At 44.6% G+C, this 27,514-nt stretch overlaps 1 protein-coding gene across 8 annotated transcripts in view; it reads right to left on the reverse strand.

Annotated features, from left to right (window-relative positions):
• PKP4 (plakophilin 4) overlaps positions 1–27,514 on the reverse strand; it is a 236,635-nt gene that overhangs the window by 99,945 nt on the left and 109,176 nt on the right. For 7 of the 8 annotated variants that reach the window (XM_075002029.1, XM_075002034.1, XM_075002028.1 and 4 more), the window contains 3 exons: positions 6,361–6,492; positions 6,075–6,265; positions 3,730–4,288 (listed from right to left, as the gene is read on the reverse strand). In XM_075002029.1, the coding sequence (XP_074858130.1) occupies positions 3,730–4,288; positions 6,075–6,265; positions 6,361–6,492 (882 nt within the window). The remainder of the gene's footprint in view (positions 1–3,729; positions 4,289–6,074; positions 6,266–6,360; positions 6,493–27,514) is intronic. The other variant, XM_075002033.1, reaches the window with a different exon arrangement.

A 27,514-nucleotide genomic window follows, 5' to 3' on the forward strand; every position in this document is an offset into this window, starting at 1 on the left:
CTGCGGTTAAATGTGGAATAGCTGGGGTCCCAGTGGTTGCGGGGCTCAGTGTCCCAGCTGACTCCCAACTGCACTGCCTCAGGGAGATCCCACAGGTGTAAGGCTGCTCACACTTGGAGGTTCTGCAGCTGTAGGACTGCTGCCAGAAGGGCAACGCATCCCAGCTGGTTCCCAGTTGTGGGTCTGCCCTCAACCCAGGGTCCCCGGGGCTGAGAACTGGCCAGGGAGCAGAGCCCCACTGGCAGCTACAGCCCTGGGGATGGGACCAGGGGAACCTCAGAAGCCCCCGGGGCTGGGATCCGGCAAGGCACAGAGCTCCACCAGCAGCTCTTGCTCCAGGGACCCAGCAGGGGCTGGAAACCCTAGTAGTCCTGGGGCTGACAGGTAGCTGGGCAAGCCCTAGCAGCTGCAGGGACCTGGCCAGACAGGAGCCCTGAGAGCCCCACCAGCATGCATATTTTCAAGCAGGGCTGTCAATTAATACTGCAATTAATGTGTGTTAATTTTTAATGTGTTAATCTGCCCTGTCTTAATCACAGGCATTAATGCGTGTTAATTGACAGCTCCAATTTTTAACTTTTTTTTTTTAAACATAATTTTGGCGAGTGGATAAGTGTTCTTGGAACATTAGTATTTCTTCTGAAAGTTTCAAATATTACTTGTAACTTTGCCTATTCAGATCTTGGAACCATTTCAAAACAAGAAAGAATAGAAATTTGTTTCATATGCCTGTTTGATTTCCACTTGTTACTAAGCAAAAGTTTTAGTTACAATGTATGATGATTCTTAAATGTTGTGTCAAAAACTTCAAACAATTCAAGATAACTATTTCTGTAATTGATGACTGCTCAACACAAATCAATACGCTGTTAAACATCATTACATAACATTTATCTCTGATGACAAATGTAGTAATTCCATTCCAAAATATCCCCTAAATCTATAGGCAATGTCTTCCCCTCACCCCATTCTATCCCTTTCTTCAGTCCCCCACTCTGTCCTTTTCCATCACTTTCCCCAAGTTCCTGCCCCACTTATTCCCCTGAGCACAATTGACTTCTGCACCTCCCCCTCTATTCTGGAGCTTCTTGAATGCTGCGAACTAATTGTGGTGCTCCAGAAGTATTGAGGGTAGTGGGGGGTGGGGTTGGACAGAGGAGTTGGTAACTGGGCCACCAGTGCATTGGGGAGAGGGAGAGCTTGGTTGCTGGTGGGTGGTCAGCACCCAGTAATTTTTCCATGTGCATGTTCCTGTCCCAGAGTACCTATGGAGTCAGTGCCTAAGCCTTAGTCTACACCATGCTGCCAACTTGTTTTTGCAGAATCTTGTAAACTACTCAATGAACTATTATGTTCACATCCTACTGCCAATGAAGCCAATGGATGACAATATTCTCATTGGCTTCAATGACAGGATGTTCATGCCACCTGCAAAATATTACACTTCATAGCCAATCAGTAACAAAAGTTGCTTGAGTCAAATGTTTAAAGGCTATTTCATTGCAACTATACAAAAAGAGAATCATTTACAGGAAGACTGTAATTTCTAAATTTAAGTACCTTTAAGGTACTAGTCTCATTTTGTGTTCTCCTTCCAATATCTGAAGGGCTAATTTGGAAAAGTAATCAATTATAAAGTCTTTTCTTGGTATTCATTTAAATCATTACAGATGCAATGATTATTATATTCTCTCAGGTGCTCTCAATTTACAGATTGAGCGGCGAGAACTGACCACTGTGATCACCTGGTCTGAGCTCCTGTATATCACAGATCATCAACTTTCCCAAAATAATTCCAAGAGCACGTCTCTTGGGGAAAAAATCCAATTTTTTTTAAAAATCACCAGTGAGGGCGAATCCATCATGATATTTCAATGGTTAATTATCCTTACTGCAAAAATGTCATGCCTATTTCCAGTATGAATGTATTTTACTTCAACTTTCAGCCACTGGATTGTGGTATATCTTTCTGCTAGACTGAAGAACGTGTGTCAAATACCTGTTCCCAGTGCAGGAACAGACTGATCAAGTCATGCTCTTTTAACATTAACTGTGTTCATTCAGCTGATTATCCGCTATAAGCCCATCTTTTTGAGAGACACTGCCTCACAGGATAGAATACCCCATCCTGTAAGTATGGCCTACCTTCTTTGTTGCCAGATGTACATGTTGACATTTGGATGTATTAAAAATGTATATTGTTAGCTTACCTTGGTGTACTGAAATACACATTGTGAGGAATGATTAATATTAATAAAATAGATGGTAATGATATATTAATAGCCTGGTACAGTAAATGCAGAAGCTTAGAGAAGCAGAGTATTAAGGAAAATAATACAAGTGCATTTTCAAAGAAAAGTATTTTTTTCCACAATAGGAACATATTCTAATATCCTTAGCCATGAAAGGACTACACCACAAATAAAACGGAATTAAATAAAATAGAAGCTCTATATAGCTAATTAATGAGCAGTTATTTTAGACAATCACTAATCCCACGGCAGTTCATATTGCCTTAATTGTGAACGTGCGTTCTTTGTTCAACCCTTCAGTTAACTAAAAAGTTAATTTAATAAGGATATGCTTTCAAGTACACTGTAGTTTTACTGGGCGAAATGGAGGTGAAGGAAAACCTTGCCTTGGTGCCACTAGCAAAGATTTCCTTCACCCCTTATATATTCTTGTCTTCCACACTGGGGATTCTCTTAAAGGTCAGCACTGCTTTATCTATAATACTACCTAACGTAATACCTAACCTCTTTGTCTCGTAGGTACCTATTTTCATTCTGGACTGCTAACATTCCTTCCTTTTCCTCTGGTAAGATTATACTCATCTATACCTTGGTATCTCCATCTTTTAAACATAAAAATTCTAACCCTGACTCTGCCTGACCCTCCAACAAATATCCTGTCTTTCCTTATTCCCATTCATCACAAAATTTATGCAACAGACTGTTTACAATGTAGGTATTAGGTTGCCCATCTCAGACTGAGAACTTTGCCAACTACAAACTTTTGAAAGTGCTCTCAAAATCTGAAAGGGCCACTTCATGAATAACTCTTGAGGATTATATTCCATGCTCAAAACGTCCTCGCCTATTGCTACCAGACACCCCCTCCCACTTCAGCTTCTGTGGTTGCTCTCCCTCCCTTGGTTTCTTCCTCTCATTCTGGCCACTCCTTCAGCATTCTGTCAATGACAATACCTCATTTCCATTCATTAATTTGTTCTCTCTCTCTCTCTCTCTCTCTCTCTCTCTCTCTCTGTGTGTTGGAGTTCTCTCATATTTCCTTCTATTCTTGGATTTCTCCTCTTTCTCTTTTTGTCCCCACTTTTTGGGTGACTATTAGTTTTATGGAATTAACTATATTCTTTAAGACAGCGATTGGGAACCTATAGCCTGTGACTTGCTTTGATCTGTATTCCCCACCCCCATGTATTTTGAGTCTCTCCCCACAAGTTTAGAGTTGCATGAATGCTAGATTCGCCCCACCTGAGAATAAACACAATTGATCCAAAATCCCCTCCCCAAATACAAAATTATTACATGCACATGAACTACAGAATTAATCAAAAGAGATATACTATAATAGTTGGCAAATAAGAAAGTGATAATCTATTTCGCCATCTTTTCATTGTTTAATTTGTATATTACAATTGCATTAATGATTTCCTATATATGATGGTGTGCGCCAAATTTTAAACAGTGTCTTTACCTTTTTACTAACCTGTAAGGCTATCTGGACGCGGTGGTACCATTCTCTCATAGATATCATATTGGTGCCCATACTGGTCAATATCATGAATTGTTCTTTGTAATGTTGTTCCTATATGCTGTGGAACTGCAGTCATGCCAGAACGTTTTGGGGAAGAAGATCCCATCTGGGTTTGAGATGGAGAAGCTACTCTTGTCTGTGCATCCGTTATGGTGAGAGGTGAGCCCACTCTGACAGATGCTTGATATTGAGAAGTTCCACCACTGGGGTTAGATGATTGCCTAGATGTGACTGAACTGATCCGCCGTACTGCTGCTGGTGAAGCAGGTCTCTGTGTGGTATGGGGAGAAGTTGCTCGCTGTACAGGTAACGTAGTGGATGAATATGCGTTAGAAGTAGGGGGTCGTGATTCAGTAACAGAGGGAGAACCATAACCACTTGCTAAAGAAGTTCTCAGTGACCCCCTTGAAGGAGAAACACCTGTGCTGATAACGTAAGAAGGAGACTGTGCTCTGGATGGAACTGAACTAACACGTCTCATTGCTCTGTTGGCCGCAGCATTTATAGAGGGCTAATTAAGAAGAAAAACAAAACAATTTGTATGAATTTCAAATATTTTGGCTCAGTAACTATTTTTATTTTTATTGAAACAGAAAAGCATCAGAAAAAAGCAGTATTCAATATAGTATAAAATGTCATTCCAACACAGTATAAAACTAACTGCACAATAAAGATTAAATTTTATCTAAAGTAAAATTTCAGCCTCCTTAATTCTTACATTTCCTTTATGTCTTTCTCTGGGAAAAAACACATTAGTTGAATTCTTCATTTATTCTCCCCCTCTTCATCTAAAACATTCCATAATGTTAAATCAAAATCTGAAGACTAACATCCCTCCATTATGCACTTCTGAGTCCTTCAGTACTTTCTCTTTACTTTTTTTTTTTTTTTGTAAACATGCTATCACTTTTGCACCTCATACGTCTAAAAATAATTAGCTAGGGTTGAAATATCTTTGTGGTTATATACACAGCTCTATTCTAACAAAGTAAAATGGAAAAAAAGCTACATTGGTACCAGTCTGTGATTCTAAAAAGAGGTGGGGGAAAAAAAGAGATGGCAGAAGGAGATAAAACAAACATTGCCTATCTTTAATGAAAGCACACAGGTATAAATTTTGGATTAAGACTTCTGTTGTCTCTAAAGTAAGAATGCATCAATTGTGGTTTTGCTCAGCTAGGGTACAAATAACTTACCCTTTTACCTGTTGTACTTAGAACAGTTTATTGGGTTTCAGTTACAATTACCAATACAGGATGCATAACATTTTTAGTCAGTCAATTACTTTCAGGTTGCCTACCACTATACTACTATCTGCCCAGTAAAATGTTCCTATTTCATTAATCTGAAATTTTTTGAAGGAATTTCATGAATTCTTGTCTGTAATGAAAATCTAGGAACACAGTAAACTTTCGATTTAACAGACACCAACACAAGGGGCTTTGGACATAATGGCTGCTGTCTGCCAGCCCCTCCCCCGCCATTACCCCCATAAATGCCGGAGACTCACTAGAGTCATCGCCGGGGCCTGGAGGAGCTGCCAGAGTGGGAGGGGACACTAGGGTGGGAGGGGCCACCATAGCAGCTGGGGCCACCAGGACCAGAGAAGCCAAAGTGGGCAAGGTTGTGGGGGCCACAGAAGCCCTTCTCCCACAGCCCCATCTGCGCAGAGCGTGTTGGCACCTGGCTGCCTCAACCTGCGATGGCGCTGAGCAACAGATGTGGTGTCAGAGGCTGCTACCTGCTGGCAGGCTGAGGGTGGCCATGCTCTACCTTCGCGGGGGCAGCTGGGGGCTGAAGGAGATGCTGCACTGAGAGCTGCAGGTGGTGGAAGGAGCCACACCAACATTCAGCTCCTCTCCTGGTAATCGGGAAAGGGAGATAGAGGTGTGAGGGGAAGAATGGGGCAGGAGTGGGGAAGAAAAAAGGTGGGGCAGAGGACTGGACTGAGTGATGGACTGGAAAGGTCAGTGCTTCATCACACAGTATAACCATTCACTTATAACATACTTTCAGCATTAACAGACACCCATTCCCCTCTATTAGTCCATTAAATCGAGGGTTTACTGTAGGCATATATTTGTAAAAAAAAAGAAGTCCTGTAGCACTTTAAAGACTAACAAAATAATAAATTATTTATCACCTAATTATTTTGTTAAATTTTGAAGTGCCCCAGAACTGATGTTTTTGTTTTGTGAACATACAAACACAGCTGTGTTACTATTCACCATATATATGTGTTCAAAATATTTTAGAGTAACAACTAACTTGAAAAAAAAAATTGCTATGTTACATACCTGAACTAAAGTTTGTCCTTCAGCTCGTGAATTTTTCACCAAATGATTACTAGTGGTTCCAGTAAGTGAATGTTGTGGTCTATTTTCTGATTTGCTCAAGTTCTGGCTGTTATGGAAACTGCTTACTTCCTGATAACCACTGTCAGAGTAAGAATTCATTTGTGTTGAACTTCTGGAGTTACCAACTGACCCTGGTGACACAAAACTAGTATGAGAACAAACTCTTACATAATTCTTACACACTCAAAGAAATAAAATTCAAATATTTAAAATGAGTACAACAGACCCTCACTTTCATGGAGAGATGTCTGTTCTGGTGAGTAGAGGTTTCCTTGTTCTGGCTCTGTTCTAACCTGATAAGTACTGCTATGGACACTGTCGGACACTCTGGGTTTGCTTACATCTGTGGTTGGTACATCTAAAAACAAAGTTCAATTAGTTAAAGCTAATGTTGTATATATAACCACCAGTATTTTTCTAGAACTTTATTATTGTCTTATGAATCACATGATACAAAAAACTTAGATGCTCTAGAAGAGAAAAAACAGTTCTGTTGGTATGTACTTACCAATCATACTCAGTCTGTCCGAAACTTACAAGTTCTTCATGTTAGTTTCTTGTATTTCTGAACATGGTATCAATTTTTCAGATTTTTTTCAACACTTCCCCTGCTTATTTTGATGTAAAGTGCAGAATCACATCTAACTGATGTGCACATGTGCTAACATGTGATTTTACTTTGAAGAGAATGCAAAAATGGAATCTTTCTAATTTAACGGATATCTACATTAGCCCTTTTGTTGGTAAAACTGTGTTGGTTGGGATGTGGGAAAATAATATTACCCTGATCAGCATAAATTTCACTGAAAGCAGTGCTAATGTGGACAGTACTATGTCACCAGGAGACACTCTCCTGTCAACTTAGCTACCACTGCACATTGGGGGTGGTTTAGTTATGCTGATGGGACAGCTCTGTCCTGTGGGTGTAGAGAGGATAGAGGATCCCCATAAGATCTCAGGTGTATACATGGCCTTATTTTCAGTGTGTTATAATCTGAAGACTTTAGGGCAAAATAAGATTTTTATTTGTTAACTCTTTTACCACTAAGAGCTAGTACAATTAAAAGGCTGGATGCATCAGTTCTACAAAGTCATTTATGCACATAAAAATCAGTGGAGTAGAAAGAGCCTATGCAAGAGTTTCTTGGAATTTAATTTGTTTTGAGTAACCTTTATTAGTATGAATACTAGCTTTATTTTCAGATCACAAATTTGATATTGTAAAACAGTTTTAAAAAGTTATGTTCTCATATGTTAATGTTTATATGTAAAGAATCACAGATATACAGTAAACATGGAAAGCCATGACTATGTTTAGTCGCATTTCAGATAGGAACCATACTGTCTAAAAAATGAGAAAAACCATTTAACAACTCTTCTTATTACATCCTTTTTTCTGTAAGTGCACATGCTGTTTTATCACTGAATGGTACTTCACAAGAGAGCTGCGTCTACACGTGCACGCTACTTCGAAGTAGCGGCAGTAACTTCGAAATAGCGCCCGTCACGTCTACACGTGTTGGGCGCTATTTCGAAGTTGAAATCGACGTTAGGCGGCGAGACGTCGAAGTCGCTAACCCCATGAGGGGATGGGAATAGCGCCCTACTTCGACGTTCAACATCGAAGTAGGGACGTGTAGACGATCCGCGTCCCGCAACATCGAAATAGCGGGGTCCTCCATGGCGGCCATCAGCTGGGGGGTTGAGAGATACTCTCTCTCCAGCCCTTGCGGGGCTCTGTGGTCACCGTGGGCAGCAGCCCTTAGCCCAGGGCTTCTGGCTGCTGCTGCTGCAGCTGGGGGTCCGTGCTGCATATACAGGGTCTGCAACTAGTTGTTGGCTCTGTGTATCTTGCACTGTTTAATGAAAGTGTGTCTGGGAGGGGCCCTTTAAGGGAGCGACTTGCTGTTGAGTCCGCCCCGTGACCCTGTCTGCAGCTGTGCCTGGCTCCCTTATTTCGATGTGTGCTACTTTGCCGTGTAGACGTTCCCTCGCTGTGCCTATTTCGATGTTGGGCTGAGCAACGTCGAAGTTGAACATCGACATTGCCAGCCCTGGAGGACGTGTAGACGTTATTCATCGAAATAGCCTATTTCGATGTCGCAACATCGAAATAAGCTATTTCGAAGTTGGGTGCACGTGTAGACGTAGCCGAGATGTGTTACCAGTGTTGTTTTTAGTATTTTATCAAGAAAATACATTAAATATAGTTTGAGAATTCTCCCGTGTAAAGAATTACATTGACATTAATACAGAAAAAAATGTTTGATTTCTTCCTTATATTATCCCTTAAAATAATTCCTTCATTATAACTTTTTAAAAAAATTCTGTTTGCATGCCAAGCTTATACTTCCAATTATGTGCAGTATAACAACTTTTCTTGTGGAGATCTATCATTTTTGTCCCAATTTATCCACTCATGTGATCAGTTATCATTATAATAATATTCTCTTGTGCCAAAATAGCACACAATGTAACTTGCTATTAATATGGCTCCATGAAGTGGCAGGTAAAGTGGAGAGGATGCTCATATTTACAAAGACTATCCATTCTGAGATAAGTAAATGTCTATTTCACTCCTAAGCTCAAATACATTCTGTTTTCTAGTGCATCTGTTAGATGTTGAAATGATCACTAGTTCTTCATCTGGGATCAGTTTTATTGTTTTGTATTTTCAAGAACAAATAATCTCTGCAGATAGATTTTCAGTAACAAGTTTCAAGCAGCATGTTTTTATTATTTCAGAAGTGATTTTTACTTTCAATAAATACATTTTACAAGATTAAGATTACCATATTTGAATACTCAAAAAAGAGGACACCACTTAGAAGGAATGTGTCTGTATCAGTGTCTAAGAAGTCACGCTTTATTAAGTGTTATTGTATATATAGTACACGAATACAACATGAGTTGGTAAATACTGATCCGTATAAACTCCCTCTCAGGGGTTGTCCTCTTTTTTGAATATTCAGATATGGTAACCAGCAACCTCTTTAGATAAACTTAAGATAACAATGTTGAAAAGTAAAATTCTTTAACTGCATGAAGTTTTACAATGGGTCTGTGTTTACATAAGAATAACTTCTGTGAAGGAAATGTGTGCTTCTCTCTAATCTACAATTTTTTATTATTTCAAATTTTAAAGTGATTAACTTATAAGTTATGATTTTCAAAAAAGCTGACAGTCTTTAGAAGTCATTAATAATTATGGATACGAAAATACTGGTATCGATTAAAACATGGCTTACAGTCAAAACAGAACACTCAGAGATTGTATGTTTTCATCACTAAGGTAAACGAAATTCAGTGCTATCCGATGCAACACAATGCATATTAGTTCATAGTATTCCTGCCACTCAGGCTCCTACATTCACTTTAACCACTCAGGAAAAAACCCCTGTGTGTCATATGGACAGCTTATTGTAAACTTCTGTTCAATGCTTCTCCTCATGCAAAACAGCAAACAAAATCTTAGGACATATGGGCTGTGGCCACAACTTTGAAACGGCCATACTAATGGCCAAATCGAAGAATACTAATGAGGCGCTGAACTGAATATTCAGCGCCTCATTAGCATTCACACGTTTCCGGCCATGGCATTTTGAAACCGCTGCTTTTGAACACGCACAGCTTGGCACAGCTACATGGGGGTCCTTTTCAAAAGGACCCAGCACATTTTGAAATCCCCTTATTCCCCTCAGCTGAGCCTGAGTGGCTATTACAAAAAAAGGCTCTAAACATGGATTCTTAGCCCAATCTGCCCCACCCGGCACTTACTGGAGAGCAGGGCACTCCTGTGGAGGAGCATGGGTGGGGTCAGATGCTTTTCCTGATCGGTCCCACCAGATGCTCATGTCAGGGACTAGGACAATCAACTGTGCTCCAGCCATGGTAGGCAAGAGCAGGACAAACATCCTATCTTGACCATACTCCTCTCCAGTAGTGCCCCAATCCAACTCCCTGATAGGAGCACCTGGGTGGGGACAAGACTGGGACAAGAACCTACCCCTACCCTGCATCCAAGGAAGGGCTGAGTAGGGTGGAACAGGACAAGCACTCTGCCCTGTGCATGCTCCTCTGCAAGAGCACCTGAGGACAGAGCCGAAAACCACCCCAGGATACCACCCATCCACACAGATGCCCCTCCTCAGAGGCTGTTTGGTGCTCTGGGGTATGGATATGAATACATATAAAAAGCAGAAAGTGGATTGTGGATCAGATACACATTGTTTCCAGTGGATGTAGATTGGTTGTGGTTCCAGATTTTTATACCCACACAGATATCTAGTTATTTCATCACTTAACTTTATTGTATACTGTACTTTGGCAAAAATGTATAAACTTCCAACAAAAAAAACGACAAAACCGAAAGCCATTATTCAAAAAATAATCTCCCGGTGATTGCCGGTATTACTATACAATCTTGGAAGACAAGGGCTCCTCCTTCCTATTTCTTCATACTTGGAAGACAAGGGCTCCTCCTTCCTATTTTCCTCCAATAGCTAGATTCTTGGTTTGAAAAACTCTAACAAAGGTACCATGTCTGAAGCAACACTTTTTCTTTTCCTGCGCTACTGTCCGACTGTCTACTTTACTGAAGAAAGCTTATGTGAAAGGTATTTCCATGAGGATAGCTAAGGAAACCAATGAAAATACAGGAGTAATCACTGGGGGAACATTCACATTAATTTTGCAGAATGTAGCAGTCTGTATCTCCCCATAGCACACACGGCATAAAAAGGTCACAATTCACTTCACAGTTTACTTTATTCCATTTTATATATATATATATATATATATATATATATAGCTAGCACTAGCACCTCAACAACTGGGACTCTGTATGAGTGCTGGACAAACATGAAGTTGATGTTTTCTGCCACAAAGACTATCATTTCAGATGAAAAGGGGCATAAAAATGGAAAAGCAGACAAAGTTTTGTAGATACACATGCTGACTGTAAATAGAAATATTACCATTTGCCTCTAAATTTATTCACTTCTTGCAAGTGGGTCTTGTGATGAGAACGGGAAGGGTAGAGGGCATTGGAGATAGGTACAGGTAAGTCTTTCCATTCCTAAAAAGAACTTGCAGAAGCCAGAATGAAGTGTGCATGCACATGAATGTGTAGCTGATGGAATGGTGGACAAAACTGGGATCACAGGTGCAACAGACATGAAGTGGGGAAATATGATATAAAAAGCAGTGCTTTCTTTGTGCTGGTACTTGCCAGTACTGAGTACAGCACCTCAGCAGCCCCAGCTGCAGGATTTGTAGGGGCACGGAGAATAAGAGATCAGGCTAGGTGAAAGGAGAAATTGAATGTAAGAGGCGATGTTTGACCAATGAATGAAGAGAATGATCTTGGTAACTGTGTTCTGAATAATTTGGAGGGGCCAATATGAATCTCAAGGATGCTGGAGAAGCAGGTACTGTAATCATGACAAGAGATATGGGTTTGGAAGAGAGTTCTGCCTTGAACCAAAGGAGATCTTGCAAATACTACAGAATGGGGAAAAAGCAACCTCTGGACATGGAATAGATGTGAAGGACAGACAAAAAGTGACTAAGTGTATGGTTGTAGGATCCATGGACAAAGCTGATGTGTATTCAGTTGCAATAGAAAATGGAGTCAAGAGTTGAGTTTGAGGACACATTAAGCAATATTTTACCGCAGACGGCAAAACAGGTGCTTTAGGATGGCAAGAAACAAATGATAAGAAAAATTACCAACACAAGAGAACTTAAGACAGAGACCTGAGAAACAGGTAAGATTTTTAAGAAAGAGATACCTAGTAAGAGGACAGAATTGTAGACAAGGTATTATGGAAAAATGCTTTTTGGTGAGGAATATGGCAGTACTACAGCAGAGAACAAGCTTGTAGCTGAGGAAGTCCACATGGCCAAAAGACTTTCTTTCAAGGCATTCAGTGGCACAGGAGCTCTGAGGCATCTAGACAGACTTATGGGCAGTGCTGGGGAGGAGCCGGTCGTCGTGGTACATGTTGGTACCAATGACATAGGGAAGGGTAGAAGAGATGTTCCGGAGGCCAAATTTAGGTTACTAGGAAAGAGACTGAAATCCAGAACATCTATGGTGGCATTCTCTGAAATGCTTCCAGTTCCACGCGCAGGGCCAGATAGACAGGCAGAACTTCAGAGTCTCAATGCGTGGATGAGACGATGGTGTAGGGAAGAGGGGTTTAGATTTATTAGGAACTGGGGACACTTTTGGGGTAGGGGGAGCCTATACAGGAATGATGGGCTCCACCTAAATCACGGTGGATCCAGACTGCTGGCATTAAACATTAAAAAGGTCGTAGAGCAGTTTTTAAACTAAGAGGTGGGGGAAAGCCGACTGGTGCGGGGGAGCACCTGGATCGGATGGAGACTTCTCTTACACGAGGCTCCATCGATAGGGATTCCCTAGAAGTTAGTCAGATAGGGAACGTGGGAAATAATATATGGGCAAGATCAGATGTGAAACAATCGCATATAAAAAAATCCAACGCGTCTGTGAAAGGCGGACGTATAAACAGTGGTAGTTTTTTAACGTGCTTTTACACAAATGCTAGGAGTCTGTCTAATAAGATGGGTGAACTGGAGTACCTCATATCAAAGGAGGAAGTTGACATAATAGGCACCTCAGAAACATGGTGGAATGAGGACAATCAGTGGGACACTATCATACCGGGATATAAATTATATCGGAAAGACAGAACAGGTCGTGCGGGTGGCGGAGTGGTACTATATATGAAGGATAATATAGAATCAAATGAAGCAAAAATCCTAAAGGAATCAAAATGTTCCATAGAATCATTATGGATAACAATTCATTCCTCTAATATGAATATGGCATTAGGAATATATTACCGACCACCTAACCAGGACAGTGATAGTGATGCTGAAATGTTAAGGGAGATTAGAGAGGCTATCAAAATAAAAAAAACACAGTAATAATAGGAGATTTCAATTATCCCCATATTGATTGGGTGCATGTCACCTCAGGACGGGATTCAGAGATTAAATTTCTTGATGCCTTAAATGACTGCTTCTTGGAGCAGCTAGTACAGGAACCCACAAGGGGAGAGTCAATTCTCGATCTAGTCTTGACTGGAATGCAGGATCTGGTCCAAGAGGTAACTGTTACTGGACCGCTTGGAAATAGTGACCACAATATAACAACTTTTAATATTCCTGTGTTGGGAAGAACACCGCAGCGGTCAAACACTGGCATTTAATTTCAAAAAGGGGAATTACACTAAAATGAGGAAGCTAGTTAAACAGAAACTAAAAGGTAGAGTAATTAAACTAAAATCCCTGGAAGCTGCATGGAAACTGTTTAAAGACACCATACTAGAGGCTCAACTTAAATGTATACCCCAGATAAAAAAAACACAGTAAGAGACCTAACAAACAACCACCATGGCTAAACAGCCATGTTAAAAAGGCAGTGAGAGAGAAAAGGGCAGCTTTTAAAAAGTGGAAGTCAAATCCTAGTGAGGAAAATAGAAAGGAACATAAACACTCCCAAATTAAGTGTCATAATGTAATAAGAAAAGCCAAAAAAGATTTTGAGGAACAGCTAGCCAAAAATTCAAAAAACGATAGTAAAATGTTTTTTAAATACATTAGAAGCAGGAAGCCCGCTAAAAAAGCAGTGGGGCCCTTGGACGATGAAGATATACAAGGAGCGATCAAGGAAGACAGTGCCATTGCGGAGCGATTAAATGATTTCTTTGCTTCAGTCTTCACGGCTGAGGATGTTACAGAGGTTCCTAAATCTGAGCCAGCCTTTTTAGGTGACAAATCTGAGGAACTCACTCAGATTGAAGTGACATTAGAGGTGGTTTTGGAGTTAATTGATAAGCTGAATAGTAACAAGTCTCCAGGACCGGACGGCATTCACCCAAGGGTTCTGAAAGAACTCAAATGTGAAATTGCGGAGTTATTAACAGTGGTTTGAAACCTATCCTTTAAATCCACTTTGGTACCAAATGACTGGAAGACGGCCAATATAATGCCAATATTTAAAAAAGGCTGTAGAGGAGACCCTGGCAATTATAGACCGATAAGTTTAACATCAGTACCAGGCAAATTAGTAGAAACACTAGTAAAGAATAAAATTGCAAGGCACGTAGAAGAGCACGAATTGTTGGGCAAAAGTCAGCATGGTTTCTGCAGAGGGAAGTCGTGTCTAACTAATCTATTAGAATTCTTTGAAGGGGTTAATAAACATGCGGACAAGGGGCACCCAGTGGACATAATATACCTAGATTTCCAGAAAGCCTTTGACACGGTCCCACACCAAAGGCTTTTATGTAAATTAGGTGGTCATGGGATAGGAGGAAAGATCCTTTCATGGATCGGGAATTGGTTAAAAGACAGAAAACAAAGGGTGGGAATAAATGCTAAATTTTCACAATGGAGGAGGGTAACTAGTGGTGTTCCCCAGGGGTCAGTCCTGGGACCGATCCTGTTCAACTTGTTCATCAATGATCTAGAAAATGAGGTAAGCAGTGAGGTGGCAAAGTTTGCAGATGACACCAAGTTGTTCAGGACAGTCAAAACCAAAACAGATTGCAAAGAACTACAAAAAGATCTCAGCAAACTGAGTGATTGGGCAGCAAAATGGCAAATGAAATTTAATGTGGGTAAGTGCCAGGTAATGCATGTTGGAAAAAATAACCCAAATTACACGTACTACATGATGGGGTCAAATTTAGCTACGACAGATCAGGAAAGGGATCTTGGAGTTATAGTGGATAGTTCTCTGAAGACATCCACGCAGTGTGCAGCGGCAGTTAGTAAGGCAAATAGGATGTTAGGAATTATTAAAAAAGGGATCGATAATAAGACAAAAGATATCATACTTCCCCATATAAAACTATGGTACGCCCACATCTTGAGTACTGCGTGCAGAGGTGGTCTCCTCACCTCAAAAAAGATATATTGGCATTAGAAAAGGTTCAGAAAAGGGCGACTAAGATGATTAGGGGCTTGGAACGGGTCCCATATGGGGAGAGGCTAGAGAGACTGGGACTTTTCAGTTTGGAAAAGAGGCGATTGAGGGGCAACATGATAGAGATATATAAAATCATGAATGGTGTGGAGAAAGTGAATATAGAAAGAGAAGTTACTCACCGTAGTAACGGTGGTTCTTCGAGATGTGTCCCCGTGGGTGCTCCACCATAGGTGACGGCTTGGCCGGCGCCGCAGATCGGATCTTCCAAGCAGTTTCTGCCGGACCGCGCATGCGCCAGCGCGCGCCGCTCCCTGGCGCGCTCCTGGCCATGTGCGCGATCCGGTCCCCGCCAGTTCCTCGACCAACCGCCTCGGGTACCCCTGCAAAACACTAACAGAGATCCGAAGCGGGGAGGATGGGCGGGAAGTGGAGCACCCACGGGGACACATCTCGAAGAACCACCGTTACTACGGTGAGTAACTTCTCTTTCTTCTTCGAGTGTCCCCGTGGGTGCTCCACCATAGGTGACTACCCAGCAGTAACCCAAGATAGGTGGTGGGTAATCGGATTATGTGCAGCTGGTCCCCGAGAGGACCGCTGCAGAGAGACGGGTATCCTCTTGGAATACCCTGTGAAGGGCGTAATGTTTGGCGAAGGTGTCGTAGGATGACCAGGTCGCCGCTCTGCAAATGTCTTTCAATGCAACGCCCTTGAAAAAGGCTGTTGATGCTGCCACTGCCCTGGTGGAATGAGCCCTGGGAGTGGCCGACAAAGGAGTCGTTTTGAGCTCGTAGCACATTTTTATGCAGGATACAACGTGCTTTGAGATTCTCTGCGATGAGAGACCTTCTCCTTTCGATTTGGGAGCAAGGGAGACTAGGAGTCTATCCGTTTTCCGGAAGGACTTGGTCCTGTCTACGTAGAAGGCTAGCGCCCTCCTCACGTCCAGGAGGTGTAGGCGCGCCTCTTCGCTGGAGTTATGAGGCTTTGGATAAAACGAGGGTAGAACAATAGGTTCATTGATGTGAAACTCGGAAGAAACTATGGGAACAAAGGCTGGATGCAGCCGTATGGTTACCGCCTCCTTGGAAAGGACAGTGCAGGGTGGCGTTGCCATGACTGCCGCAAGCTCGCTCACCCGACGAGCTGACGTAATTGCAAGAAGAAAGGTCGTCTTTATTGTAAGGAGGTGAAGGGGAACCGTGGCCAAGGGCTCGAACAGTGGTCCCATGAGTGTGGTAAGCACCAGGTCCAAGCTCCACGAGGGTGGAATCGGTTTCCGAGGGGGGTAGAGGTTTACCAACCCTTTGAGGAACCTGGTAACCATAGGGTGGGCGAACACCGTGTGCCCTCCATCCTCATGTCTGAACGCCGAGATGGCGGCAAGGTGGACCTTTAACGAGGATAGCGAGAGTCCTGCTCTCTTGAGGTCCAGTAAATACTCTAGAATTGTAGGTATAGGCACCGAAAGGGGGGCCAGCTGCTTGGTAGAACACCAAGCCATGAAGCGAGTCCATTTTTGTTTGTAGGTTTTCCTAGTGGAAGTCCTCCTGCTACTTTCTAGGACTTGCTGTACTTCCACTGTGCATGTGCTCTCTAGGGAGCTGAGCCATGGATTAGCCACGCTTGCAGTCGCAGGCTTTGGGGGTGCGGATGCACTATGGACCCCTGGGCTTGCGTGAGCAGATCCGGCGCCACCGGAAGAGGCATCGGTGGGCGGTCCGACATGCGCAGGAGTAGGGGGAACCATTGTTGGCGATCCCACATTGGGACTATCAGGATCATCCGAGCCTTTTCTCTCCTGGCTTTTTGCAGAACCTTGTGGATCAGCACTGCGGGGGGAAACGCGTAAAGCAGGGGACCCCCCCACGGGATCGCGAACGCGTCCCCCAGGGACCCCCAGCCCAGCCCTGCTCTGGAGGAGAATCGTGGGCACTGTTTGTTGTGCTGAGTGGCAAACAGATCTATTTGGGGAAACCCCCATGCGTGGAAAATTGGCCGTAGTAGATCGGGACGGATCTGCCACTCGTGGGTGAGCGCAAAACGCCTGCTCAACTGGTCTGCCTTCACGTTGTGCGCGCCCGACAAGTATGAGGCTCTCAGGATTATATCGTGGGCGATGCACCAGTTCCATAGGCAGATTGCTTCCGCGCATAAGGTACGGGATCGAGCTCCTCCTTGCCTGTTTATGTAAAACATGGCGGAGGTATTGTCTGTACTGATCCCGACGACTTTGCCTTGTATATGGTCTCGAAAGTGTTTGCAGGCGTTGAACACTGCTCTGAGCTCTAGAACATTGATATGTAGAGACTGTTCCGTGGGTGACCACAGTCCTTGAGCCACCTCTTTGCCCATGTGCGCTCCCCACCCTATGAGGGAGGCATCCGTAGTGAGGAAAACCGATATTTGCGGCTGATGGAAGGGTACCCCTGTTAGCAAGTTCCTGGGGTTTACCCACCATTGCAGGGATTCGCGCACCCCAGGTGAGGGCGACACCACCCTGTGAACGGTGTGTACTGCCGGCTTGTATACACTTGCCAGCCAGTGTTGCATGCTGCGCATGTGCAACCTGGCGTTCTGTACCACAAACGTCGCCGCTGCCATGTGGCCCAGCAGCTGCAAGCACGTCAAGACCGGCACTGTAGGGCTGAAGGTGATGACCTGCACGAGGGAACCAATGGCTCGAAAGCGAGCCTCTGGTAGGTATACTCTCGCCGAGACCGAGTTTATGCGAGCCCCTATGAACTCTATGTCCTGTGAGGGGTCTATCTTTGATTTTGCCAGATTGATAACCAGGCCAAGTGAGGAGAATGTGTTTGCTGTGACGCGTATCATGCGGAGAACCTCCCTTTTCGAGGTCCCTTTGAGCAGGCAGTCGTCCAGATACGGGAAAATAAACACCCCCTGTCTGTGCAGGTAGGCTGACACCACTGCCAAGGTCTTGGTGAAGACTCTGGGGGCCGAGGAAAGGCCAAACGGTAGGACCTTGTATTGGAAGTGTTCGTTGCCCACCATGAACCGGAGAAAACGCCAGTGAGCCGGATGGATGGTTATGTGGAAGTACGCGTCTTGTAGATCGAGGGCTGCGAACCAGTCTCCATCGTCCAGTGCTGTAAGGATGGAGGCAATCGTGATCATCCGAAAACGTTGCTTGCGTAGATACCTGTTGAGGCCACGAAGGTCTAAGATGGGCCTCCAGCCTCCTGTCTTTTTCTCCGTCAGGAAATACCGAGAGTATAACCCTTTCCCTTGCAGTTGCTCCGGCACCTTTTCCACCGCCCCTATGAACTCGAGGTGGGCCACCTCCTGCCTGAGCCTGGCTACATGGGAGGCCTCCTGGGGGTGGGGCTTGGGCGGGAGTCGCGGCGGCGGGAGCGACTGGAAGGGGATGGCGTACCCCGTGGCTATGATCTCCAGCACCCATTTGTCTGTGGTGATCCTTTGCCACTGGTCGTAGAATGGTCGGAGGCGATGGTGAAAAAGTCGTTTCGGATGATCTTGTGCAATGGTGGTGATGGCGCAGCCCTGGATCTGTATGTCAAACTTGTGGCCTTTGGCCCCGCCCCGAGGACGGACGGCCCTGTTGTGAGCGTCGCCTGGGGGTTCTGTACTGCTGGTGCTGCTGATGCCGCCCTTGCTCGTAACCCCTGTGATACTGGGGGCGCTGTTGCTGGTACTGGTACCGCCTTTGCTGTGGGTAGTACCTTTTCTTTGAGTATGGAGGGGTGTAAATCCCCAGGGTCCTGAGTGTGGCTCTTGAATCTTTACTGGAATGAAGGACCAAGTCAGTTGATTCAGCAAACAGCTTCTGCAAGTCGAAGGGAAGGTCGACTATCTTCGCCTGCAGATCTCTCGGTATACCCGAGGTCTGGAGCCAGGACTCCCGTCGCATCACCACTGCAGTTGCTGTGGAACGTGCTGCCGTGTCCGCAACGTCCAAAGCAATCTGAACTTCCATCCTCGCAGCCGCGTAGCCCTCTTGCACTATGGCCTTGAGGACCGGCTTTTTGTCCTCTGGAAGCGAGTCCATGAGGGAAGTTAATCTGGCATAGTTGTCGAAATTATGGTTCGCCAAGTGCGCTGCGTAATTTGCCATTCGCAACGTTAAGGTGGAGGAGGAGTAGACCTTTCTGCCGAACAGCTCTAGCTTCTTGGCATCTCTGTCTGTTCCCCCTGTTTTAAATTGAGATGTTTTTAATCTTTGTTGCGAGGACTCCACCACCAAGGAGTTTGGCTGGGGGTGGCTAAACAAGAACTCCATGCCCTTCGCCGGCACGAAGTATTTCTTATCCGCTCTCTTTTGGACAGGCGGAATAGTTGCCGGGGTCTGCCATATGATAGTGGCGGACTCCAAGATCGCTGCATCAAGCGGTATTGCTACTCTGGAGGAGGCCGGGGAGCTCAAATTTTTAAGGAGCTTATGATGTTTCTCTTGCACTTGTGCTGTCTGGATGCCTTGCGTGAAAGCTACCCTCTTAAACAGCTCCTGAAACTGTTTGAGATCGTCCTTAGGATGGACGTCCCCTAAGGCCGTGGCCTCATCCGGGGAGGAAAACGAGGAACCGCTGGGGTACATTTCTTTGGACCCTTCCGGTTCTTGATGGTGATGGTGTGCCCTCTCGCTGCAGGTTTGCGAGGGAAAATCTCGTGGGTCCACGGCCAGTCCCCCCTGGGATGCTTGAGTCTCTGTCCCCGATCGCGATTGCCCTCGGGGGTACGAGGTAGTATGTGGGGATCTTTCCCTGGTAGATTGCCGATGGTGTCCATGCCCCGCGTGGTAGGGACGACCATGGCAGTCTAGGCACTGTTCCTGGGAAGGTGACCTTGACCATTCCCTTTGCACGTACCCTCTGTGTCTGGGAGAGGGGGATCGTCGAGACACTGGAGAGAGCGATTTTGCATAATAGTCCAGCGTTTCAAATCCCAGGAAGGGTGAGGGTGGTGCCAGCCATGGGGAGGCTGATTGCAGGAAAGGAGAAGGGGGCTCCGGGTAGGCTAGGGGGGACCCCTGCCTTCTGGTTGGAGTCTGCAACATGAGCGGAGGGCTGTGAGAAAAGAGCTCCACAGCCCTGTCTGGAGAGGGGCTGCAGTGCCTCCTCTTGTGTGCAGCCTTTCCCCTCCCTAAGGGAGGTAACTCCGCCCCCTGATGGGCGGGGGATCCCAGCCCCGTCGGCACCATGCTAGGCACGCTCGAAGGCGGTGCCGCACGTGCGGAGTCCTTCTGCGCCTGCAGGCTACGTGCCTGCGCGCTCTGCACCGCCGGTTCCCCGGGGGTCGGTGCCGCTGCCTGCGGTGCCGCCGGTACCAGCGCTTGCTTAGCCGCTGCCCTGCCTGCGGTGCGGGGCGGCTGGCTGATCATGGGAGGCTGAGCCGCTTCCACGTGGCTCTCCGTGCCGCCGCCGATCAGCTGTTGCTGCGGCTGGGGGCTGCTTGCTCCTCCCGTCCCGCTCACTGTTGCTGCCGGCAGGGATCGGGTTGGAGAAACTTTCTTCCGTTTTTGCGCTGATGGAGTGAGGGAGGCAGCTTTTCTTCTAAGGGCCCCGGAGGGTCCCTCCTGCTGCGGCCGCTCCGGCACGTCTGGCTGGAGGGCCTTGTCAAGATGCAGCAGTTTAATCCTCATCTCCCTGTCTCTCCGTGCTCTGGTTGTTAATTTTGCACAGAAGGCGCATTTTTGTGCCACATGGGACTCCCCCAGGCACCTTATGCATAGACTGTGCCCATCGGACACTGGCATCGCCTCTCGGCAGGACTCACATTTTTTTAAAGCCTGAGGAGGACATTGTTGGTGAGTCTTTGAGTTTGTTTATGGGTACTTAGCACCTTCTTTGTGCTGTTTCCCCGTCCGATGGCCTGCCTCAGCAGGAGGGCTGATGGCCCTAGCTCCCGGCCTCCGGCGCTTGTTACTGGGACTGGCTTGAGCTGTCCCTCCGTAGCTTGTTTGTTTTTTTTTTTTTTTGATTTTTTTTTTTTTTTTTACAAAATAACAACCGGCTACTTATGGTAGCCTAAATAACTGAAAACTTTTAAGAGAAAACAAATAAAGTCGTTGAATACGCTATGTGGCTTTAGCCTAGTCGGATTCCGTCTGCAGCCAACGGCGGTTGAGAGGAACTGGCGGGGACCGGATTGCGCACATGGCCAGGAGCACGCCAGGGAGCGGCGCGCGCCGGCGCATGCGCGGTCCGGCAGAAACTGCTTGGAAGATCCGATCTGCGGCGCCGGCCAAGCCGTCACCTATGGTGGAGCACCCACAGGGACACTCGAAGAAGAAAAATTATTTACCTTTTCCCATAATACAAGAACTAGGGGACACCAAATGAAATTGATGGGTAGTAGGTTCAAAACTAATAAAAGGAAATTTTTCTTCACACAGCGCACAGTCAACCTGTGGAACTCCTTGCCCGAGGAGGCTGTGAAGGCCAGGACTCTATTAGGGTTTAAAAAAGAGCTTGATAAATTTTTGCAGGTCAGGTCCATAAATGGCTATTAGCCAGGGATAAAGTATGGTGCCCTAGCCTTCAGAACAAGGGCAGGAGATGGATGGCAGGAGATAAATCACTTGATCATTGTCTTCTGTTCTCCTTCTCTGGGGCACCTGGCATTGGCCACCGTTGGCAGATGGGATGCTGGGCTGGATGGACCTTTGGTCTGACCCAGTATGGCCATTCTTATGTTCTTATAAGAACTAACTCTTAGGAGTAAGCCAAAGTTTCTGGCAGTCTGAGGTGGGAGATGAGGAGGGAATGCTAGAAAATTTCAATTTGACTTATGTAAAAAAAAAAAAAAAAAAAAAAAAAAAATCAAAATTCTATGTGTTAGCGACAGGTAACAAAACTTGTCTCAAAACTTGGTAAAGGTGTCTAAGTGGTGGCACTCAATAAAAAACAGATGAGCTATGAACACAACTGCTACTATAATGTGCTTTAAAGTTTTTTGTGCCTAAACAAAGTATCAAATACTTCGGCACTTGTGCAAGCAACCATCAGAGAACAGCCACACTAAAAACTCTATTCCCTCATTTTCTTTATGAATAGTGGGTGTTTAATATCTTTCAAATTATAGATAAAAACAATATTTCCCACTAACTACTGACAAATTCATAGGATAGGTTAGTCAATCAACACAATTACTTGACGGAAGTACATTTTTCAGTCAGAAACATCTGGGTTATTATGACATTGCAATCAATTCACTATAGCAACTATTATGACCATGTTGTAAGTAGAAATGACATAAAGCGCTATTACATCTAATCATTTCAACATGAATGTTGCACAGAATATAAGATAGATGTTGGAATGTCTCCCTCCAGCTCTTTCAACATTGTCCAGGTGACTGGTTATATGAGATCAATATTATTAACAGTCTTGAGCAATAAGTTTGCAGGGATAGCACACTATATTTAAATTATTGTACATTTGTCTCTTGTGTAACTACTTAGATTTTACCTTCTTCTCATCTCAGAATACAAGGGGTGCTATCTAGATAATAACCTCAACTGACTCTACTAAATCATTTTCAAATGACAACAATAACCTTCACTATTTGAGTAAGATGGAATCAAAATGACTTGTGGCCTACATTTGTGCCATACACAGGCTGATGGGGATCAGAATCAACATTTAGAATCATTCCCACATTGCTCACCTAGAAAACACTGACAGTTGTGATAAAAACAGAAAGATCCTTAAGGTTTTGAAATGAATTCTTGGTGTTGATAGGAATGCACAATAAAATTGTTTCTTCCACTCTCTAGCTTTTTGTGCCACCACAAATCATGAAAACCATAGCCCTCAATAGCTTTTTATACTTGATTGCTGATCTAATAGTCTATTTACGAGCATCTGCAAAACAACATACTTTGTTATACCTTGGTTATAAATTCTAAACAGTTCTACTGGTGCATAAAAAGCTTTCATTTAAGTTCATGTCTTATGCTGATGTCTCTCTCTGTTGTAAATTACTAACTGCAGAGAAAAAAGAAAAAATGATTTAAGGTGTTGCTCACATTTATATTTAATGTCAATACGGTTTTTTTAGGTCTCAGTTTGTAAAGCATCCAGGGTTGACAAATCTTCAAAATAAAGTTTAAGAGTTAAAATACAAGCAAGCTCAATCTACCATAGTGCTATTATTGCTTCAATCTAAAGATAAAATGTTAAATAAAGAATAATTTGTTGTAATATCGAATTTTTCATTATGACCCAGGCTCAGCAGTTGTTGCAGGTCAGCAGATCCCAAGCTTTTTCAGTTTCATCCCCCACAGGAGCTAGGGCCATGGAAGAGAGCTGGACTATGGCCAAATGCAATACTGCAACTAGGAACAGAGCTACAGTGGCTGCTAGGGCTGAGGCTGAGTCCAGGAGCAGAACCATGGCAAGAAGCAGGGCTAAGAGCTGCTGCTCAAGGCTGGAGTTGCAGTTGGGGCGAGGCAGGTACAGGACCAGAGCAGAGCTGGGGACAGAGTGTAACTTAGTGATGCTTCCCCCCGGCTCCCCTTGGGAGAGCTGGCCTAGGCCCTGCTGGTCCTCTCCCTAAACATTTCTCCTTGCCTTCCTGGGGCGAGGGTTGGGTGAGAAAGGAGAGACAGTGTGGGGACCAGTGGTCTAGATGATTCTTATTTAACAAACACCATCATGGGCACAGTGCAGAAGGATGTAGGTAGCATCCTCCTGAGTCCTTGGCTTCAGTGAGATGTTAAACTGGGCATGAGACTAGAAAAACCCCACGCACACAGCAGAAGCGTTGTATTCCTAGGCTCCTGCACACTGCACAGAAATAAGTATCACTTAGCATATCTGCCACTTCAGCTATTATTGTTGTAGATACAACACTTTGATAAGTGCAACCCTCACTGGGGGGGGGAGAGGGGACACAGAAGGAGAGAGTAAGCTGGAAAGATGGAGAGAGATACACAAATGTAAGGAGATTTGAGAGCTGAGAAGAGCAGAAAAAAACAGGGCACAAATGTGTAGAGGGAAGTCATGGAGGCAAATGATTGACAAGAAATATGCTATGTAAGAAGACAGAGGAGGAAAAGAGACAACAAAGAGGTGCATATATTTGTTTGCGTGCAACACCAAGGAGGAGATGAGGACAGGAGAGGGAAGAATGAAACCTATCAAGCGACATCTCCTTTTTCAGCCATGAACAAGACACTGGAAAAATAGATAAACAAGCAAAATGGGATAAAAAACAACAGAAAATATGAAAGGGAATAAGAGAAGGAAAAGTTAAATTTCTGATAGCTCTAAAATACTTTCATATATTCCTCAGGACACTAAAACTTTGATCCAATCAAAACATCTGGCAAATTTAGCTTTTCACTTATCTCCCTTTTCCTCACTTTAGAAAAGTATTTGTTATCCCTGAGAAAGCGTTCTAAGAACGTGCATAAAAGCAGCTGAAGAAAAACAAACCTTAGGCAGTAGCCTATATCAGTTCTGGGTGATTTTTTCATTTTTAATTTATTTTTAAATACAATATGCCTTCCATAAATCAGACAAACAGATTACTGGGTCTACAGTTTAAAGTTATTATAGTTGTGTACATATTAAGGTATTAAATCTAATCTATTAAAGAAAAAAACTCCTCGGCCACATAATCAAGTATAAACCAAAGATCGGGGGAGAAAAATCGTTCTGTAGACTTCAAAAGAAATTACATTCTGCGATGTCTCAATGCCTGGTTTAATTGTCTTTAATAAACCCTGGAGGCAAAGGCCCTGTAATTATCTCGGACAGTATCTTCTTTACGCATTTAAAAAAAACAAACAAACAATCCTCACACACCCTAGGAACTAAGTCATGTTCTTTACATATGCTTTCTTAAAAGATCTTGTGGCAGGAAACTGTTTTGAAATAATTTTCTAGCTGTCTCCCATTAGTAAACTGCTTCCTGAAAACCTATCACAGAAAAAAATAAACCAAAGGCAATTTACCTTTAAATTACACAATAAAACTTTTGATTCAAGACTACTGGCATTACAGCTGTCACCATAGTGATTTTAATGTTACACACACAACTGCATTTATTGCAAGGAAGATTAGAAAAACATTTATATAGACAAAATCAGGCATATTTGATCAGAATATAGTCTCATATATAAGTATGCTGAAATAATTTTATGTTTAAGATGGACACTAAGTCCTTTTATCCAAATTAACTTCCCCTCTTTAGTTATAAATCACCAGATAACAGACTAATACGGTTGTTGAAAGATATCAATGATAATGCGGAGGCAGCGGTGAGAACATGTGGGGAGTTGGGAAGTTGGTTTAAAACAAGTAGAGGTATGAGACAAAGAGATCCAATATCGCCAAGTATCTTCATCGCACATCTGGAGGGAGTGATAGACAAGATCAAGGAAGAGGTAGAAGGGATATCTGTGCACGGGAAAAGAATTAACAATGTGAGGTTCGCGGATGATATAGTTATCATTGAGGAAGATGAGGAGAAGCTAGCGAAAACAGCGCGGGTGTCAAGGAAATAGGAAGGAAGATCAACGTGGATGATACCGAACTAGAAAATGTAGAGAAGTTCACATATCTGGGGAGCAAAGAGAAGTTACTCACCTGTAGTAATGATGGTTCTTCAAGATGTGTCCCCGTGGGAGCTCCACAATAGGTGTCGGGCTCGCCCAGTGCCGCAGATCGGAATTCTTCTAGCAGTTTCTATTGGATCGCGCATGCGCCGACGCGCGCCGCTCCCTTACATGCCCCCAGCCATGTGCGCGATCCGGTCCCCGCCAGTTCCTTGACCAACCGCCTCGGATGCTCCTGAAAAACACCAGACAGAGATCCGAAGCGGGGAGGATGGGCGGGTGGTGGAGCACCCATGGGGACACATCTCGAAGAACCATCGTTACTACAGGTGAGTAATTTCTCTTTCTTCTTCGAGTGGTCCCCGTGGGTGCTCCACAATAGGTGACTACCCAGCAGTAACCCAAGTAAGGAGGTGGGTAATCGATTCATGTGCAGCTTGCCCCTGAGAGGACTGCTGTCGACAGACGGGTATCCTCCTCGAATACCCGATGCAGGGCATAATGCTTGCCGAAGGTGTCGTAGGATGACCAGGTCGCTGCTCTACAGATGTCTTTTAACGCGATGCCCTTGAAGAAGGCTGTTGACGCCGTCACCGCCCTGGTGGAGTGAGCCCTAGGCGGGGCCAGCAAAGGGGTCTTTCGAAGCTCGTAGCACATTTTTATACAGGACACAATGTGCTTTGAAATTCTCTGTGAAGAGAGGCCTTCCCCTTTTGACCTGGGAGCGAGAGACACCAGAAGCCTCTCCGTTTTCTGAAAGGACTTAGTTCTGTCTATGTAAAAGGCCAATGCCCTTCTCATGTCTAGGAGATGTAGGCACGCCTCCTTGCTGGAGCTGTGAGGCTTCGGGTAAAACTACTTTTTCGTTAAGATGGAACTCCAAGGAAACTTTTGGAACGAAGGCTGGATGTAACCGTAAGGTTACCGCCTCCTTTGAGAATACTGTGCAGGGAGGCGTTGCCATCACTGCTGCGAGCTCGCTCACCCTGGGGGCTGACATAATTGCAAGGAGGAAGGTTGTTTTCATCATAAGGAGTCAGAGAGGTACTGTGGCTAATGGTTTGAAGGATGGTCCTGATAGCGTGCTGAGCACTAAGTCCAAACTCCACGACGGCGGAAGCAGTTTTCGAGGGGGGTACAGGTTTACCAGCCCCTTCAAGAACCTTGTGACGATCGGGTGGGCGAATACAGTGGGCCCTTCCTCTGTATGCTGAAAGGCTGATATAGCAGCGAGGTGGACCTTTAGCGAGGATAGAGAAAGCCCGTCTCGTTTGAGGTCCAATAGGTATTCTAGTATTACGGTTATAGGAACGTCAAGGGGAGCTAACTGTTTGGCGGAACACCAGGCTATAAATCAAGTCCATTTCTGTTCATAAATCCTCCTGGTGGAGGTCCTTCAGCTACACTCCAAGACTTGTTGTACTCCCTCCGTACATGTGCTCTCTAAGGCGCTGAGCCATGGATTAACCATGCTTGTAGGCACAGTCCCTGAGGGTGCAGGTGCACTATGGACCCCTGAGCCTGCGTGAGTAAGTCCGGCGCCACCGGTAGGGGGAGTGGTGGACGATACGACATGCGTAGAAGCAAGGGAAACCATTGGTGCCGGTCCCAAGTTGGAGCTATGAGTATCATGCGAGCTCTCTCCCTTCTGGCTTTCTGCAGAACCTTGTGGATAAGTGTTGTGGGGGGAAACGTGTAGAGTAGAGGGCCCCTCCATGAAATCACGAATGTGTCCCCCAGGGACCCCCACCCTATTCCTGCTCTGGAGCAGTACTGGGGACACTTCTTGTTGTACTGGGTGGCAAACAAATCGACGTGGGGAAACCCCCATGTACGAAATATGCACCGTAGCAGGTCGGAGCGGATCTGCCA

This window comes from Carettochelys insculpta, chromosome 8, assembly GCF_033958435.1.
Source record: "Carettochelys insculpta isolate YL-2023 chromosome 8, ASM3395843v1, whole genome shotgun sequence".
NCBI lineage: Eukaryota > Metazoa > Chordata > Testudines > Carettochelyidae > Carettochelys > Carettochelys insculpta.